The following is a 16,777-nucleotide window of genomic DNA, read 5'->3' as shown; positions in this document are numbered from 1 at the left end:
CAAGGACTAAAGTAATCCAATTTAAAAAGTCGACGGACTAAGATTTGCCGGTTTTGAACTTGAGAGACCATTCCCATACTTTGAAGATTGTCCATGGGCATGAAATGTACCCTTTCCTTCTATAAACCCCGTGTTAATATTTGTTATCCAAATATGGTGGGTGAGATCAATGTTGAACGACTAAATGTAAATAGTGTTAAAGGTGAGTTGATTCCATCGCCTCCTTCCTTGGGTTTTTCCTTCCCACGACTCCCTCCTTTCTTAGTTTTCTGTCGATTTTTTATACTCCCAACGGACGCCGCACACAATTTAAACCGACACAAACTAGAGTGATTTGGAATAATCTAAACCAACTCGATACTTTCTCAAAATCACGTCCTGCATTAACTCAATCAAATTAAATAAATTCATTAAGAAATCACAACTAAATCTAATCTTTTCTTTTCTTACATATTCAAATCAAATTAAATCTTATCAAAATTTCAGTTAAATTAAAACTTTCTTTATACTTTTGTATTGTGTTTAAGAGAAAATATGAAAAATAATAAATCCGAACGTTCGGATTTTAAGCATGGCAACCCGAATGTTTTTTATGACAATTTTAGTTCAAGTGAGGTTGGTAAACATTGTAATTTTCTGACAAAAAACAAACTTGAACAAAGTTACCATGTTTTAACAACTAAAGTTACCACCTCGCGCCAACTAAAGTTGCCATGAAAAAACATTCGGGATGATATGATTAAAATCCAAACGTTTCGGGGTTTATCGGGGTAAAAACAAATGCGTATGCGGCAATTAACCCATTTAGTAGTACTCGCAATGGGCAATCCCGTTCTGCTGTGCAGCTCCGCCTGCGTCGTCTCGCCGCCTTCCATTCGAGCGTCCTCTTTTTAGTTCGCATTCACACCCCACAAAGGGTAAACAAATTCCCCAATCCCCCACGCTTTTCTGCTCCGCCACCTCTAAATCCGACTAATCGAGGCGACTTCTTGGAGAGATTGGTATTGATTCGGGTGATTCTTGGGTCGTCTGCCCCCCTGCCCCGAGTTTGTGGCCCGACTCCGAGTTGGATTCTTTGGGGCAAGATTGTTGATATTTTTTCCTGTCGTGCAGTGTGATTCTTTTTGGCTGGATTGGAGCGTGGAATAAGATGGACGAATTCGAGCTGGAGGATAACCTAGAGTTCATCCTCCAGAGCATCCAGGAGCTCATAGAGGATCAGGGGGACAACAATCCCTTCGGCGAGGTCAACCAGAATGAGCTCCTCGCCAACCTCGTCAACTATGACCAGGTACGCCCGCCTCTGGCTGACCCTTTCGATATTTGGTTGCTCCCCGTTGCCCATTCGATCCATCTGCGTTGCAAAACTTGTAACTTTTCTCTTTTGTTTTGCAGGATAACTTGATGCCGGACGTGTCCGCGGAGGACGTAGTGAACGGGAAGGACGTGCAGGGGATTCCGTGGGAAAAGATGCTGTTCCCGAGGGATCAGTACCGGGAGATGAAGATGAAGGGCTACAAGAACTATCAGAACCTCAGTTATGCCCGGGAGGACGCTTTGCAGGTACCGCTCTTGGTCAGTCACGCGTGTTATGCTCTTTTCATTTCCCCGTTCACTGCAGCGCAGAGGCAAACAATATTGAGCTCCCTGATGGACCATGAAAGTGTTCAGAATTCCAACTCTTAGGGTATCCGATTCACATTCTTATTGGCACATTCACCAATGGACGGAATGGAAGGTTGCATCCGCATGCACATGAACTACGAGATAACCAGACAGTGGCACAAGGACAGATTATTCTACTGAAATGGCCACTTTGGGTATTGTGGAGACATCAATATGCATGGCCACATGTTTTTTATGTGGGAGTTTTACATGCTGATTTTGCTGTAAACCAACGTGCTAGATGAAAGTATGGTAATATATGAGGGTTGATGCTCATGGATTAGCTGCAGGGTCGAGATGAACTTGTACTGTTCATGTACCAATTGATATGTAGAACTTCAGAGCATAATTAATTGGATTAAACTATATGTTAGACATCTAATTGGGACAATTGCAATACCTGTACTTCACCTTTATAATTTTGGTGACTTTGGGTACAATGATCAGCCCATACTAGCATAGCAGCTCAACTGACATTAAATAGTATCGCCTCTGCACCGGTTTACAGGGCCATCCAAAAAATAGGGGTAACCAAGGCAGCATCATGGCCAGGTTAAAATCTCTCGTCTCCATGTCCGTTTAATGTGCTAACCTTCGGCTTCTCTTCCTCAGGATGTTTCCTCTAGCACGTGCGCTAGTGCCCGTGCCTGTTGTCCCCTCTCTCTAACTAATCCATCGCCTCCCTGCGCTTTCTTCTTGCCCATGTGCGCATACCAGGCCTGCTCTCCTCTCTTTCTTTAATTAACTCCCATCGGTCCGGAGTAATGGTGCATGCCCAATCTTATCCAGGGGCGGACCTAGGACAAAAATGTCCCGGTGTCCCAGTTTAGTACTATCACATATGCGTGGATATCAAGTAATATTATATTGCCATGCATAAAAATTAGAACTCAATAGTTAAAAATGTTCAACAATGAAATGCTTACCAAGTGGGTAAAATAAATCGTTTCATTTGAGATACTAGTTGATTATGTACTGTAGAATAATAATAGTAGTAGAGCATAAAAGGCTCCAGACTATGAAAACAAAGATAATTGTTAAAATTAAAAAGTCACTCCAAAACAAAAAAATCACAGTAATCTAATTTGCAAATAGATGTGAACCGCTATAAAAATTGAGATCATAGAAATACAATTCTCAAACAAATGTGAATTACTCCAAAAATTAGAAACTCACAATTATCCAATTGGACGGCAATAATTAGATGGAATAGATGCATGAAGGGATGAGCGAGTTGCCTTTGCCTTAATGTTTCTCCAGCGATGTATAGCAGCGCCAGCATGCCGCGAGGTGTGTGGCGGGTTGCCGAACAGGAAGAAGGCGAGGCTATGGCCTTGGAGGAATCAGGCAGAGGAGGGGAGAAACCAGTAGGCAACAGGCCCACGACATGTCGTTCAATCAGATTTTTTTAGGGGCATTCAATCAATCAAATTGATCACGTATTACTTGACCACATGGGCCGTCAGATCAGATGGGCTTGCGCCTGCGCTCCGTCTTGTTCGTGGTTCCATCGATGCTTTTTACCGGTGTCACACGACTACTTGAGCTACTTATATACACGTAATCACAAAAATTACCTGGTGTCACAGGACACCGGTTGGGTGTACGTAGGCCTGCCCCAGATCTTATCACTTGTACTCGAGCATGCGTTGGCTGGGAAAGGTAAAGGGACATGCAAACTTTGTTTTGTGCACAAGTTTGCTAATTTGGATGATTATGAGCTGATATTAATGGTGCGCCAATTGGACTCCCAAGGAACAGCCACATCGCAACGCATACGAGGAATTAACGGTGGACAAGGTGCACAGAGGGATCGCTGACCCTTTATACTTGTCTATCCCCAGTTTTTTTCTCTAGCCTTTAAACCGATCCGCATGGAGTATCTGAACACAAGAAAGTGCATTACATATGCATCGCCTCTGAGATCATGAACAATTCAAATTCAACCAAGTTATTAGCTGCATATCATCCTATATACTCCATTGAGCTGGACGACTCCTTTGATGATACCAGCTGGCGTTTTATGCGACAAATCCGGGAGTCTAAGGTTAGGGAGGCTTTAGAAGGATGAAAGGAGGCAAGACCATGGGCCTTGATTGTATCCCCATTGAGTTGTGGAGAGGCCTTGGAGACATAGAGATAGTATGGCTAACTAAGTTTTCCAACCTCATTTTTTGGGCAAACAAAATGCTAGAAGAATGGAGGCGGATTATATTAGTACCAATCTTCAAGAACAAGGGGGATGTTCAAAGTTGTAGTATTACCGTGGAATTAAGCCGACGAGCTATACAATGAAGCTATGGGAGAGAGTCATTGAGCACCACTTAGGAAGAATGACAAGTGTGATCAAAAATCAGTTTGGCTTCGTGCCTCGGAGGTCCACTATGGAAGCCATTTTCTTGGTACGACAACTTATGGAGAGATACAGGGAGCAAAAAAGGGACTTGCATATGGTGTTCATTGACTTGGAGAAGGCCTACGATAAGATACTGTGGAATGTCATGTGGTGGGCCTTGGAGAAACACAAAGTCCCAACAAAGTCATTACCCTCATTCAAGGACATGTACGATAATGTTGCGACAAATTTTCAAACAAGTGATGTCTGACACTAATGACTTCCTGATTAAAATAGGAGTGCGCCAAGGGTCAGCTTTGAGCCTTTATCTTTTTGCTTTGGTGATGTCTGATGTCACAAGGGATATACAATGAGATATCCCATGGTGTATGCTCTTCGTTGCCTTCCACAACAACGTGTGCAACCACAAGATGCGCGAGAAGATGAACATCCGACAAGTGAAAACCGTTGCCGATTTGTACCTTCTTGCATACAAATGTGCACGGGCTGAAGAAGGGAGGCAAATTCCTGAGGATGCCGTCATCGTCGACTGATGATGATGAGGTTTCCATTCCAAAGAAAACCAGCAGGAAGCGCCCCCGGAAACACAAGCACAAGGCTGTGTTGGCAGTTGAAGGCACGGTCGGCAAGAAGTCCAAGACAAGTGATATTGGCAAGCAAATTGCCGTCTGCACGTCTGGTCAAGTTGCTGCCGGAGAAAAAACCTGACGGTCCTTTCTGCAAGATCCACCGCACAGCTGGCTATGACCTCAACAATTGCCGCCAAGTAGAATTCCTTGCTGAGAAGCAAAAGTAGGAATACGAAAAGCGCGACAAGGAGAAGGCCCAAGATGGTGCTGCTGGTGCCGGGAAGAAAAACCGGGGCGTCCGTGGAGCCTGTCGCGGGAAGGCCGGTAAGTAGAAGGAGAGGCCCGCTCGTGGCCGGGACAAGAAAGATGATGAAGAAGATGAAGATGAAGATGAGGATGACTCTGATCAAGGGTTCCAGAATGTAGTTGATTGTGCCTGCATTGATGGAGGGGCATCTTTGCACTCCTCTCACCGATAGCTCAAGCAATGGGCCTGGGAGATAAATGCAGCAGGGCCGACAATAGATGCCCAGAAGCCTTTGAAGTGGTCGCACACGTCCATCATTTTTGATGCCGAAGACCACCCAGATCGCACTACTGGTGTTGGTAGCTTGCCATTGTTGGTATTACCAACAATCCACAACATCAAGGTAACAAAGATGCCGGTAGATGGTGGTGCCGGTCTCAACTTGATCTCCCCTTCGGTGATTAAGAAGATGCAAATCCCCGATGAGGACCTCCAAGAAACAGGAACATTTCAAGGAGTGAACCCGGGGAGGACCAAGCCGAAGGGGTAGATCACTTTGCCGGTCACATTTGGTGATCCAATCAACTACCGAACCGAGAAGATCGTCTTTGACGTTGTCAAGCTGCCACTGCCCTGCAAGGCATTCTGGGTCATCCTGCCTTGGCCAAGTTCATGGCAACATCTCGTTATGCTTACAACATATTGAAGATGACAGGGCCCATGGAGGTGATCATGATCCATCCTGACAAGGATGCAGTGATTTGCGTTGGTAAGCTATACCGGGAAGCAGTTACAGCATTTGCCGGCAAATCGCTAGCTCTTGCTGACAAAGTTTTCGGGAAGCAAAGCAAGGAGCAGTGCGCGACTGATACTGGCAAGACCTTCGGGAAGCGCGTCGCAGAATGCAGCACGCCTAGAGAGGCGCGGCTTCCCGACAACCACTTCTGTACAAGTTGGCCTTTGTGGCATGTGATCTTTTGTTAAAAAGCCAGGCACAGATCCTGTGCGAAGTAAAAAGTTTAAGTGTTTCACAACCCTTGTGTATGTACATTTCTCTTATGTATGTTATACGTAATGTTGTATTGTGAATATAAATCCTTGCAAGGCTATGGCTAACATCCCGTCAGCATCCTAGCCGGCCTTGTCTTCTTTCTTTCTTAAAGACAGAAGAGCCCCTTCGTGTGCAAGTTTCCCGGGGGGGAGCAGAGGTGTGGGTACACCATTGATGTTCATGAAACCATTGGCCGCCCACTATGCAGGATGAACAGCAAAGAAAGCTAAGTTGCAAAACTTTGAAACAATTAAGTTTTCTTGATGTTTTCGCTTTCTTCCTTGAACAATTTTCATCCTTGTACATAAACCTGCACACAAAGGAGCCTTATCGGGATTGATGGCGCTCCTTGCAGTTTTGAGTCTGCTCAGCAACATAGGCAGCTAGCTGCACAAGTCTTTGGAAGGTTAATCTTCCCGGTAGGCGGCGTTCCCGGCAAGTTGCTAAGGACGCGTTTCCTCAAGCGCTATCGGCTAGAGCGTGTGCACCGGGAGGCTTTCCGGCAAGCGTAGGGTATAAGAAACATACAAGGGCAATATTACTCAAGAAAGGAAGCAGACGTTCATTTAAAGAAAAAGAGAGACATGTCATGCATACAACGAGACTGGCCTAATTAAAGAAAAAATGTTTCTTTACATGTGCCATGACAGGAGCAGGCATGCAGAAAAAGGCTTTAGTTTCCGTGGATGCCTTCTATCCGGTCGCACTTGTCAGCGACCTTGTTGGCAATCGGAGTTGCAGCTTGTGGGGCCATCTCCAGTTTGGCGCTCTGAGGGACCTTCTTGAAGACATGCCGCAGATCAGCATCAGGGTTATAATACAGGACTTTGGTGAACATCCTCAGGATCACATTGCGCACAAGGGTCTTTGCTTCAGTGGCAAAAGACTTCGCTCGATTGCTATGATAGGTGTCCAGTTCGGTGAGAAACCCTTCAAGGAAAAGATGTAAAGTTGTGTTCCTGGGCTGGCTGGCATCCATGCTAAGATCCAAGGCGTGCAACCCCATTGTCGCCATCTGTGTGCTGACGCGTTGGGCGATGCCGACAAGACGTGTGGTCCAATCAGCAATGGATTTCTCTTCCTGGGCCAACTTCTGCCCTGTCGCCTTCTGAAGACGTCTTGCCTCATCCAAGCTAGCCGTCAAAGTTTGGGTCTTGGTGTTGACGCGCTCAAGGATACTTTGCAAATAGGAAAGCTTGCCTTGCAGGTTAGATTTGGCGCCGGCAAGAGTTTGGAGTTCATTGTCCTTTGAAGCCAGAGAGGCGCAGAGCTCTGTCAACGCATCAGTGGCCTTCTATGCTAAATCCTTGAGAGCAACAATGTCTTTGTCCTTGGCAACAAACTCCCCCTCGAGCTACTTCACTTGAGACTCCAAGTTGGCCTTCGCGATGCCGGCAATACGAGCAGCGTCAAGGGCCTCCTTGATCTTCCTAGCATGTTCCACAACCTGGTCTTGGTGGGCTTCCTCATGCTTCTGTTCGAGCTCTTCGGTTCGTTTGGCCAGCAGGGCTTGGATCTCTTCGTCTTTGATGCGAAGAATGGCAGCCAACTTCTCCTCCTTGGTGGCAAGTTCCTCTTCATGAGTGTCGAGGTTAACCTTGCGCTGGGTTAGCTCGCTGTCAGCTATTGCAGCTTTCCTGGTGGCCTCGGCCTGGGCCATCTTAGCCGTTGCCTTTTCCAAGACGAAGGATTCCTTGGCGGCAACAAGTTGGGCCTCACGGCTCTTGATGTCTTGAAGCTTCTCGGCATACCAGACTTGCGCCTCATCAGCCCTCTGGAGGAGCTCTTGCTCTACCATCTCAACACACGACGTTGAAGTTTTTCCCAGCGCCTACTGTAGCGTTGCTGCATCTCCTTGAAGCCATTCTCCATGGACTTCAAGAAGAGAAGCGACGTCGTCATCAGCATTGCGCTCCTCGGTGGTCATGGTTGGAGGGATGATAAGCTCATCGTCCACACCCTCAAGTGCGTGCTCCCTGGCACCAGACGTGCCGGGAGCATCTGCTCCCCTTCGCGGACTCGAAAGCCTTAGAAACCCGCCTACTGGAGGGGCTTCATGTGTGGCAGGGGGTCGTCAACAACTCCCATCTCCACATCTGCGCCAACGCTTGCCGTTTTTGGAGCGGAGGTACTGCCGGCAGCCTCGGTAGCCTCCCTGGCTGCATCCACGGCAACCTTCGCGGCCTCCTCCGCGGCATCAGGGGTTGCCCTCTCTTCCGGAGGGGTCGGCTCTGCGATGCGTTCCCCCTCCGGCAACTTCAGTCGCCGTCGCTTGGTCTCTGGCAAGGTTCGTTGCCAGCATGTCCTCGACGCGGACAATATCTTCAGAAGCTTTCTCTCGGGAAGGACTCCCAAGAACCTCTTCGTTAATGGTCCTTCCTGGCGAGCTGCCTCCCGGAGGAACGGTTGTTGAAGGCACGCCTTGGGAATCCGCTTCCCGTGCCTCTGCTTCTTGGCGGTCGCTCTCCCCCCCTTGCCGGTGTCGGTCTTTGGGACGCCTTCGGTGGTGCTTGTCGGCAGGGTCTGGCCGGTCTCCTCTCCACACGGGTTGTTTTCAACAGCCCCTGGAGGAGTCGAGCTCTGTCCAGTGCCTGTTGCCGGCTCGCTCACTTCGGTGGTCCTTGCTTTCTTTCCGGACCTTGTGGATCAGGGATGCCTTGTCCCTGCAAGGCCAAGACAGAGCAAGCCGTCAGATCAGTGAAGCGGCCGCCAAGAAAAATTAAAGAGTAGAAGAAGGGATGGTGGTTTACTCCTCTTCCTCCTCGTTAAGGGTGCAAATGTCCCAGTGCGCTTGGTTCCCAGAACATGAAGTTTTTGTCGGAGGAGAAGGCACCCGGACACGCTTTGCTGTCGGCGGAACCTTTGGCCGCGAGGCCTCTGTTCTCTTCGTTGGCGGCGGAGCCTGTTGCGGGGAAGCCCCTGCTCCAGCCTTTGTGCCGACAAGTTCATCTTCAGCCGGTTTGGTGCGCCGCTGCTTCTTCGGAACAGGCTTCCGTGAAGCTTTGAGCGCTGCGATAGCCTTACTGGGAGCCGAGGAGCAGGGGCCTCCTCTGCCTCTTCTTCTTTGAGAAGACTCGACGCCTCATGCAGCTTCAGCCCTCCTGGCAATCCACTCTGGCTCATGCTCTTTGGTGGGATGAACCAGATCTTTCTCCTCCGTCTTAGGGATCACCACCAGCTCATCATGCCACTTTTCTTTGATGACACTCAGGCCTCACCCAGTTGGAGACAATACCTTGGGCATTGCATTCCGGCGTCATTGCCAAGATGGAGTCCCTGGCAGCATTATTACACAAGGGAAGCATCCGACAACTTGTGGGTGCATCCCTTATTGAAGATCTTGCGGATGACGTAGTCGTGCTCCAGCACCGTCAAAGTTGTTGGCTAGATCGGGACGAAGCCGCATCGTGTCGCCGGCATTCTTGTATTCCGAGGCTAGCCGGCGCATCCTTTGCAATGGGGCTATCCTGCGCCTGAGGAAATCGGCGCCTACCATCCCAAGAGTCAAGCCGACAGCATGGAGATCCTCTATCCGGCCCAGAACAAGACCAAAATCGTCATCTCGAGGGCCCATGTCTAACCAGCGAGGGTCCCTTTTGAGCTTTTTAGTGGCGGTGATGCAGTACTTCGGGAAGTCCTTCATCTTGATCCAACACCAATCTGCTCTCCATCCTGGCCATTTTTTTGTGCCAGGTCCCCTCAAGATACTCGTCCTTTCGTGCGGACCTCAGGATCCACGTCATGCTACCGGAGATGGCGTTGCCTCTATTCGCGGCGAGTAGAAGTGACGGAACATGGGAACATTTGGTACCACCCCCACGAAATTCTCGTAGAGATGGGCAAAAGCTGACATACAGGTGACGGCATTCGGATTGAAATCCCGAAGCCTGAACCCAAATGTCCGCATCAGCTCATCAAAGAACTCCAAGAAAGGGGGACCAGTCCACAGTAGAAGAACGGGGCGAAGAACGCGAACTTATCTACACCGGCAGGGCTTCTTGCGGGCAGCACTTCAACGAAGTCGTGGTCCTTCGTCTTCACCGACCACAGGAAAGAGTACCTGTACGTGAGCTCGGCGACCTCCAGTGCCGGAGGGAAGCAGGCATTCTCCCTCCGCATTTGTGCTAGCACGGCGGCCTTCTTCGACCCCTCTACCTCTTTCCTTGATTTCTCTGCCTCTTTGCTGACTCTTGTCTTTGGAGCCATGGCAATTGGCGAGAGCTTTGGCGGAAAGTGAGGGCGAAACGACGCGGAGAGGTGTAGCGGCGCGAGGAAGACGATGGCCCCAGCAATTGGGAAGGATGGAACGGAGTGTGAATCGAGCATCGCCCCTGCAGTTATCCTTTTATGGGGAAGGCGCGGGGGCTGGCCCTTCGCCGTGCGGCGTGGCGCACCTTTTTAGGCGCACGACTCTACTACCGTCTCGTTTTGTTTCCCCCACTATCCCGCATTCAATGCGCGGTCAAAAGTAGTGGGTGGGAGTTACCCTTCGCCACGCGTATGCCGGTGCATGTTGATGGGCCTAGCCTAGACAAGCGTTGTGCATGCGTGTCCGGCCTAGGCCCGGGGGCTCCTGTCGGTGTAGTGAACAGCGGGTGTTCACCCCATGACGACGCACCGGCAAGTTGCAGCCTCCGTGCCGGGAAGGACATGGCCGAGGAGGAGTCCACCACAAGACACTCAAGACATGGTGAATAAATACTGTGAAGAAGGCCTCGAGGCAGGTCATCGTGAAGTACTGGAATCACCTCAAGGTCAAGACCAGGATCACCGGGAAGCAGGCCTTCCCGGGAACAAGCATCCCACGTTGCCGGCAAAGACAGAGCCGGCAAGCCAAGCTCCTTGCCACCGCTCCACTCGCACCTACCTGTCAGGAATCCGTTGACAGATGGCGGGCGCACAGGCGGGTAGGTAGAAGCTGTCGGGCTGCGTGGCAACCCACTGCTTGTAGTTTACCTTCATCGACACCCGTTCTTGCACGTGTCATGGTAATAAAAGGTAGCTGGGCCGATGGAACAGGTGGAACAGGACCTCCTTCCCGGCATCCAGCATATCAAGACACCTAGCAGATCATTAATTGCCTTTGTCCTACACCGTCAGTGTTACGTATGTTAGCACTGTAGCTATCATCGGCATGTAATTACCATTTTGCCATTGTTGGTGACCCCTTGAGCTATAAAAGGAGGCCCATGGCAACCTTTACAAAGGTCGAGACCCTGTCCATTTGCAGTAGCTAGCAGCACCCCGAGCACCTTGCCAGCAAGGTTGCTCTCTCTGTAATACAGGGCTCATAACACTTAATCCACCAAAGCAGGAGTAGGGTTTTACGCATCACTGCAGCCCGAACCTGGGTAAAATTCTTGTGTGCTGTGTGTGGTTGGTGCTGCTCTTTCTGTGCTGCATCCCTCTTCATCGAACCTGGGAAAGGGTCTGCCATGGTCCCATAGATTGTCGTACGCCAACACTTTGTTTCTTGGTAAGTGTAGAATCTTAGTAGTGTTACTTAAGCTGTAATCATAATGAGATGTAACTTCATGTAGAAACAGCTACTGTAATTCTGATGGAATTGGGGATGAAATTTTCAGACCCAGGTTTACAAGACTAGAAACGTGGTTGTTAAGAGCGAGAGATTCAGCACTTGCTACGATCGCTTCTGTTAGTATTGTAAATATGTGGGAAGTCAGATTATCTTGCTTGTAATAAATGGTTCAGCTTTATGATTGAAAGTTCACAGTAGAAGCAAATATTTGAAATGAAATATGTGGGAAATCACATTATCTTGTGGGAAATATGTGGGAAGCAATCTTGGTTAGTATTATAATATGTGGGAAGTCAGATTATCTTGGTTGGGGGAGTGGATGTATAACTGTACCATCCGGGTTCCTATTTATGTTGCACGTGCGCGCTTAGTGGTTTGGTGAGATATACAGATGTCCATATTGCTTCTGTTAGTTGTAGGGCTTCTGTTATGATCTATTGTTTGTACTCATTAGAACACGATTGTATCAGTGCTACTTTTCTAGAAATTATGTTCATCGTGTCACTACTGATTAACATTATTATTATGGTCAAAGTCTAGTCTTTATGATTAAAAGTCCACAGTAGAAGCAAATATTAAGAGATGTATGTCGTATACTTGGTTGCTGACCAGTTTGGAATATGCTTTTCTTTATATTTCATCTTGCAGGATTGCAAACAAGTTGAGAGGGACGGCCCTTACTACGATTTTCAGTACAACACGAGGCGTGCGCGACCATCAATTGTGCATTTTCAGGTTTGAACCTAATCTATTGTCATTTCAAACTTACAGTAGAATATATGGAGTTTAAATACAGCTAAGGATGATCTTTTTGAACTGATTGGATCATGTTGTCCAATAGAACTTGTTCATGTCCATGAATGAGAAACTTCTTCACAATGTCTTGCTTGTGGAGATAGAGTATGATTTGGTCAATTGGCGGAAAAGAAGTTATACAATGTAGAAGGAACTAAATCACAAGCTATAATCTAGAAGATTATTCTGAATGCCATCATGTATAGTATATTTTTGTTTGAAATCCTAGAGCGAAGTGAACCCCCATGGATTAGTATATTTAATATGAATTCGGCAAGAAGGGCTATTTCATAGTTGTTCTAGCACATTATTGTGGAGGAACAACTTCACCTTGCTGCTAAAAATTGTTGAAGCATCTACTTCAACTAGGGGGAGTTGACGCGCTCCGCCGCACTGAAAAATCAGGGCCTCGCACAAGTGATTCATTTGGAGCCGTGTTTTATTCCTTGTATGGTTGCATCAACAATATGCAATCAAAGCTGAACCAGGATGGAAAAGTGAGTAATTCTTAATAACCATTCAACAATTTATCATAGTAGAACAGTACCACTATCGTTTCAAAATACTTGCACATATTAGTTTTGTCTTGAGTTGAACTTTGTGAAGTTTGATCAAGTTTATAGAAAAAATATCAACATTCACAATAGCAAATCAATACCATTAGATTCATTATGCAATGTATTTCATATTGTATTTATTTTGTATTATAGATGTTGATATTTTTTTAATATAAATTTGGTCAAGCTTTACAATTTTTGACTTAAGACAAAACTAATATGCAAAGTATTTTGAAATAGAGGGACGTGGCATTAAGGGTCGTACCTCCATGTGGTAGCATTGGCCACACGTCTAGCCATTTATATCCATGCCGCGCTTATTAACTGCTGCAGTGGAGAACAGCCGAAAATAGCGTATTCAGGAGGCGAGTATTAACACCATACCGCGTATCATGCAGAAGGGGCACTGCCAGCACCCAACGACCCGGGCAGCTGCTGCCAGGCTTGGGGGTGCACTACCTGAAAGTAGCAATGACTGCACCAGGCGAGAAACCAACCTGCACATTTCCCAGGCAACGATTTTGTGGGGTGCAGTTACATGGTTGAATCAAAGACCTGTTTGCGATTCTCAAAATTTACACTATGCTTACAGGTTGCCCAGGCTAGAAATTATCTCTCTCGACAACCACCCCTGACAAACCATCTTCAAAACAACCCAATGACACATACTTGTTCACCTTACCACATCACTCCCTTCCCTATCATTGCGAGCTCTAGAGTACTTATCAGTGGAAAACTGGGTGACCGTATTTGGCATGCTCGGGGCCTGAGGCAGGGAGACCCCCTCTCCGCCCTCCTGTTCCTTCTGATTATGGATGTGCTGAATGCAATGGTGGACAAGACTGAGGCGGCTGGGTTTTTTGAGCCACTTGACAGATGGGGCGTGCGGCATCATGTTTCTCTCTGTGGACGACGCTGTGATATTCCTCAAACCTAAGGAGAGCGAGGTGATTGCAATCAAGGAGAGTCTGGCCTTATTTGGCGACACCTCTGGGCTTAAGGCCAACTTACAGAAGTGTGCGATTTCTCCAATCTGCTGTGATGGCTTGAACCTGGACGTGCTTGCTGTTCCCTCCCCTGCCAACCGACCCAATTTCCTTGTACATACTTGGACTTACCTTTGATACTGGTGGCGCTAACAAGAGGTGACTTTCAGTCGTTGGTTGACAGTATCGCCAGGAGATAGTCGATGTGGAGAACTTCTACGGTATACACTACAGGCAGGCTGTCCCTGATAAATTCAGTGCTGACCGCGATTACGATTTACCATATGCTCTCCCTTGAGCTTCCTCCATGGCTCTTCAAGACCATCACCAAACTATGTCCGTGTTTTTTCTGGAGGGCTAAGGGAATTTTTTCTGGAGGTGTTGCTTGTTCTTGGAAAAAAACGTTGCCTGATGAACTGCTGATTGTTGCATATACCAATTCCGCACTACTTTCCACTTTATTAGCTATATTGGCCTCCTAAATGCTAAATTGTCACCCATAAGTAGTCATAATTTCTCTTGTAAGTATACTGTGCAATTTCATTCTCTACATTGCATGGTTAAACTCTATGTCTTAGGTGGCACTAATAAATAAACGAAGTAGTTTTGATTCTGACATTCAAGTTGCAGTTGAGGAATTTGGTCTGGGCAACAACCAAGCATGATGTTTATACAGTACACAATCAATCAATGACACACTGGTCATCACTAAACCAGATAAGCACTGAGCTAATCAATGGTGATGATTGCATTATACCAAAACAGGTTTATACTTAATGACACGTCTTAACATTGTTTGTTTCCGCTTCATCTTCTGTTTGGGCTACAACATCCATCAGCATTTTGTTGTTGCTTAACAGAGAGGGCATGGTTCACAATCTGTCTCAATGGTCCAGTTCACAACTATGGCTGTAGATAATGATTTATTGGTAGTTGGTGGTTTCCATGGAGAGCTTATATGCAAGGTATGTTGATGGCAAGTAGAGCCTTCTACTCTGCAATAGTCTGACAAGTAACAATTCTGACCTGATAATTTGCTTTGGTTTTTATTAGCGTCTGGAGGATGATGGGATAGTTTTCAGCACGAGAGTTACAGATGATGAGAATGCTATAACCAACTCTTTAGAGATATACCAGGATCCCAAGTAAGATTTGGTGCTTTCAGAGTTGATATACAATACTTTCAAGTTGTTGTTAACAATATCTTAAAAAATGTATATTTTTAGTGGATCAAGACGGTTGGTGGTTGCTAATAATGACTGCTCTGTCAGAATTTTTGATACCAAGTATTTTGACCTACTTAATCACTATGTTTTCCCATGGTCTGTGAATGTAAGTACCTTGTGTTTTTCACCGAGAGCTCAGACATGTTTATTCCGGAGTGCTGTCTTGTTTATTTGCTAATATCTTGTTTTCAAACAGAGTGTTTCGGTTAACCCTGATGGAACACTTTTTGCTGTCCTTGGTGATCACGAGGATGGCTTGGTAGTGGATCCCAAGTGTGGCAAGGTAAGTGCATGTGCATGTTTTCCTCAAGTTTTGAAGCGATTTATGTTTCTGGTTAACACTAACCAAGTAACATTTTCTGCTTTGCTTTAGCCGATTGGTAAAGTTAGAGGCCATCTGGATTACTCATTCTCATCTGCGTGGCACCCAGACGGCAATATATTGGCTACCGGGAGTCAAGACACAACATGTCGGCTGTGGGACATTAGAAACCTATCACAATCCTTGGCTATCCTTGGTGGAAGGCTAGGCTCAATACGTTGTATCAAATTCTCTTCAGATGGCCGCTTTTTGGCAACAGCAGAGCCTATAGATTTCGTTCACATCTATGATTGTTTTGCCGATTATGGCAAAGCTCATGAGATTGACTTTTTTGGTGAAATAGCTGGTTTGTCATTCAGCCCAGACACAGAGGCCTTCTATATTGGCGTAGCAGACCAAACATATGGAGGCCTCATGGAGTTCAAGAGGAGGCACCAGCATCATTACTTGAACTGCCTGTGGTGATGCCTTTTGGTTAGCACAGTTTGCTTTTGCAGTTCCTTTATTTGCGACTGATTGATCGTTTGACTGTGCTGCAAAAACTGCATGGTTTTAGTCAAGGCAACCGGTGGAGGAACTCATTGGGGCAACGTGATTAGTGATTTGCTGCTGCACCTTAAGCTCACTCCAGATAAATGGGCTGGAGCTGTATAAATTTCTGTTCTGTCTTGTTGCTGTCTAGGAACCGATGGGGATTGTGATAGTTAATGTGTAGTCTTGCATTCCATTTTATCAAATCAATGTACATAGTTGGGGCTTTAGCTGTACTATGCTTTTTTCTTTTTGAACGTGACCAGTAAGCATGCATGTGCTACACTCAAATGCTGACCAACCGAGTTCTTGAAAATACTCCCTCCGTTCCTAAATACTCCCTCCGTTCCAAATTACATGTCGCAGAAATGGATTTATCTAGACTTAAATACATCTAATACATCCATACCTGCGACAAATAATTCGGAACGGAGGAAGTATTTGGCTTTTTAAAGATTTCAAATGGACTACAATATACGTATATAGACATATTTTAGTGTAGATTTACTCATTTTGCTTCATATGTAGTCATTTGTTAAAATCTTTAGAAAGACAAATATTTAGGAACGGAGGGAGTATATAAATCAAATGAATACAGAAATCATGGTTGAATGTTTATGCGTTGCCATTGCCCTTTAGTTTTTTTTCTTGTTAAGACATAATACATGTCAAATTTCACAACCACTAACATTTGAAAAACAATTAAAATCCACATCACTTGAAATGTATTTTGATAAAAAAATGTCTTTTGAGGAAGTATATATCCATAGTGGTTGGTTCTTCCGTCCCAATATCTATTATTTACTACCACTATAAAAGGAAAAGAGTGGTAGATCCAAACAATCACATCCATCCATCGTCAAAATCTAATAGCCCTTATTTTTTTCATGTTTAACGCTACAAGCCACGCACTAAGCCACTACAATCAAACGC

At 46.3% G+C, this 16,777-nt stretch overlaps 1 protein-coding gene across 7 annotated transcripts; it reads left to right on the top strand.

The window, feature by feature from the left end:
* Nucleotides 1-788: 788 nt before the first annotated feature.
* LOC123146985 (uncharacterized WD repeat-containing protein C2A9.03) lies at nucleotides 789-16,097 on the top strand. Of its 7 annotated transcripts, none has more exons than XM_044566239.1 (11): nucleotides 789-917; nucleotides 1,114-1,291; nucleotides 1,396-1,563; nucleotides 12,076-12,162; nucleotides 12,576-12,719; nucleotides 14,396-14,530; nucleotides 14,626-14,730; nucleotides 14,819-14,910; nucleotides 14,992-15,097; nucleotides 15,188-15,274; nucleotides 15,365-16,097. In XM_044566239.1, exons 2-11 carry the CDS (start codon nucleotides 1,151-1,153, stop codon nucleotides 15,776-15,778), a joined length of 1,479 nt encoding a protein of 492 aa, XP_044422174.1. In that variant the 5' UTR covers nucleotides 789-917; nucleotides 1,114-1,150; the 3' UTR covers nucleotides 15,779-16,097. The 7 variants fall into 7 exon arrangements, with proteins under 7 accessions (XP_044422174.1, XP_044422171.1, XP_044422170.1 ...); XM_044566236.1 differs by having other exon boundaries at nucleotides 801-1,001; XM_044566235.1 differs by having other exon boundaries at nucleotides 802-1,013.
* The last annotated feature ends 680 nt before the right edge of the window (nucleotides 16,098-16,777 follow it).

The sequence above is a fragment of the Triticum aestivum genome, chromosome 7A, assembly GCF_018294505.1.
Source record: "Triticum aestivum cultivar Chinese Spring chromosome 7A, IWGSC CS RefSeq v2.1, whole genome shotgun sequence".
Classification (NCBI taxonomy): domain Eukaryota; kingdom Viridiplantae; phylum Streptophyta; class Magnoliopsida; order Poales; family Poaceae; genus Triticum; species Triticum aestivum.
Note: the sequence above shows the minus strand (reverse complement) of the source record. Positions and strands in the feature narration are given on the sequence as shown.

Excerpts from the sequence above, each read along its gene's own strand:
- LOC123146985 (XM_044566239.1), top strand. The coding sequence starts at position 1,151 with ATGGACGAATTCGAGCTGGAGGATAACCTAGAGTTCATCCTCCAGAGC. Across the intron at positions 12,720-14,395 it reads AGCTGAACCAGGATGGAAAA|TTGAGGAATTTGGTCTGGGC; the intron begins GTGAGTAATTCT and ends TTCAAGTTGCAG. Across the intron at positions 15,098-15,187 it reads TTTTCCCATGGTCTGTGAAT|AGTGTTTCGGTTAACCCTGA; the intron begins GTAAGTACCTTG and ends GTTTTCAAACAG.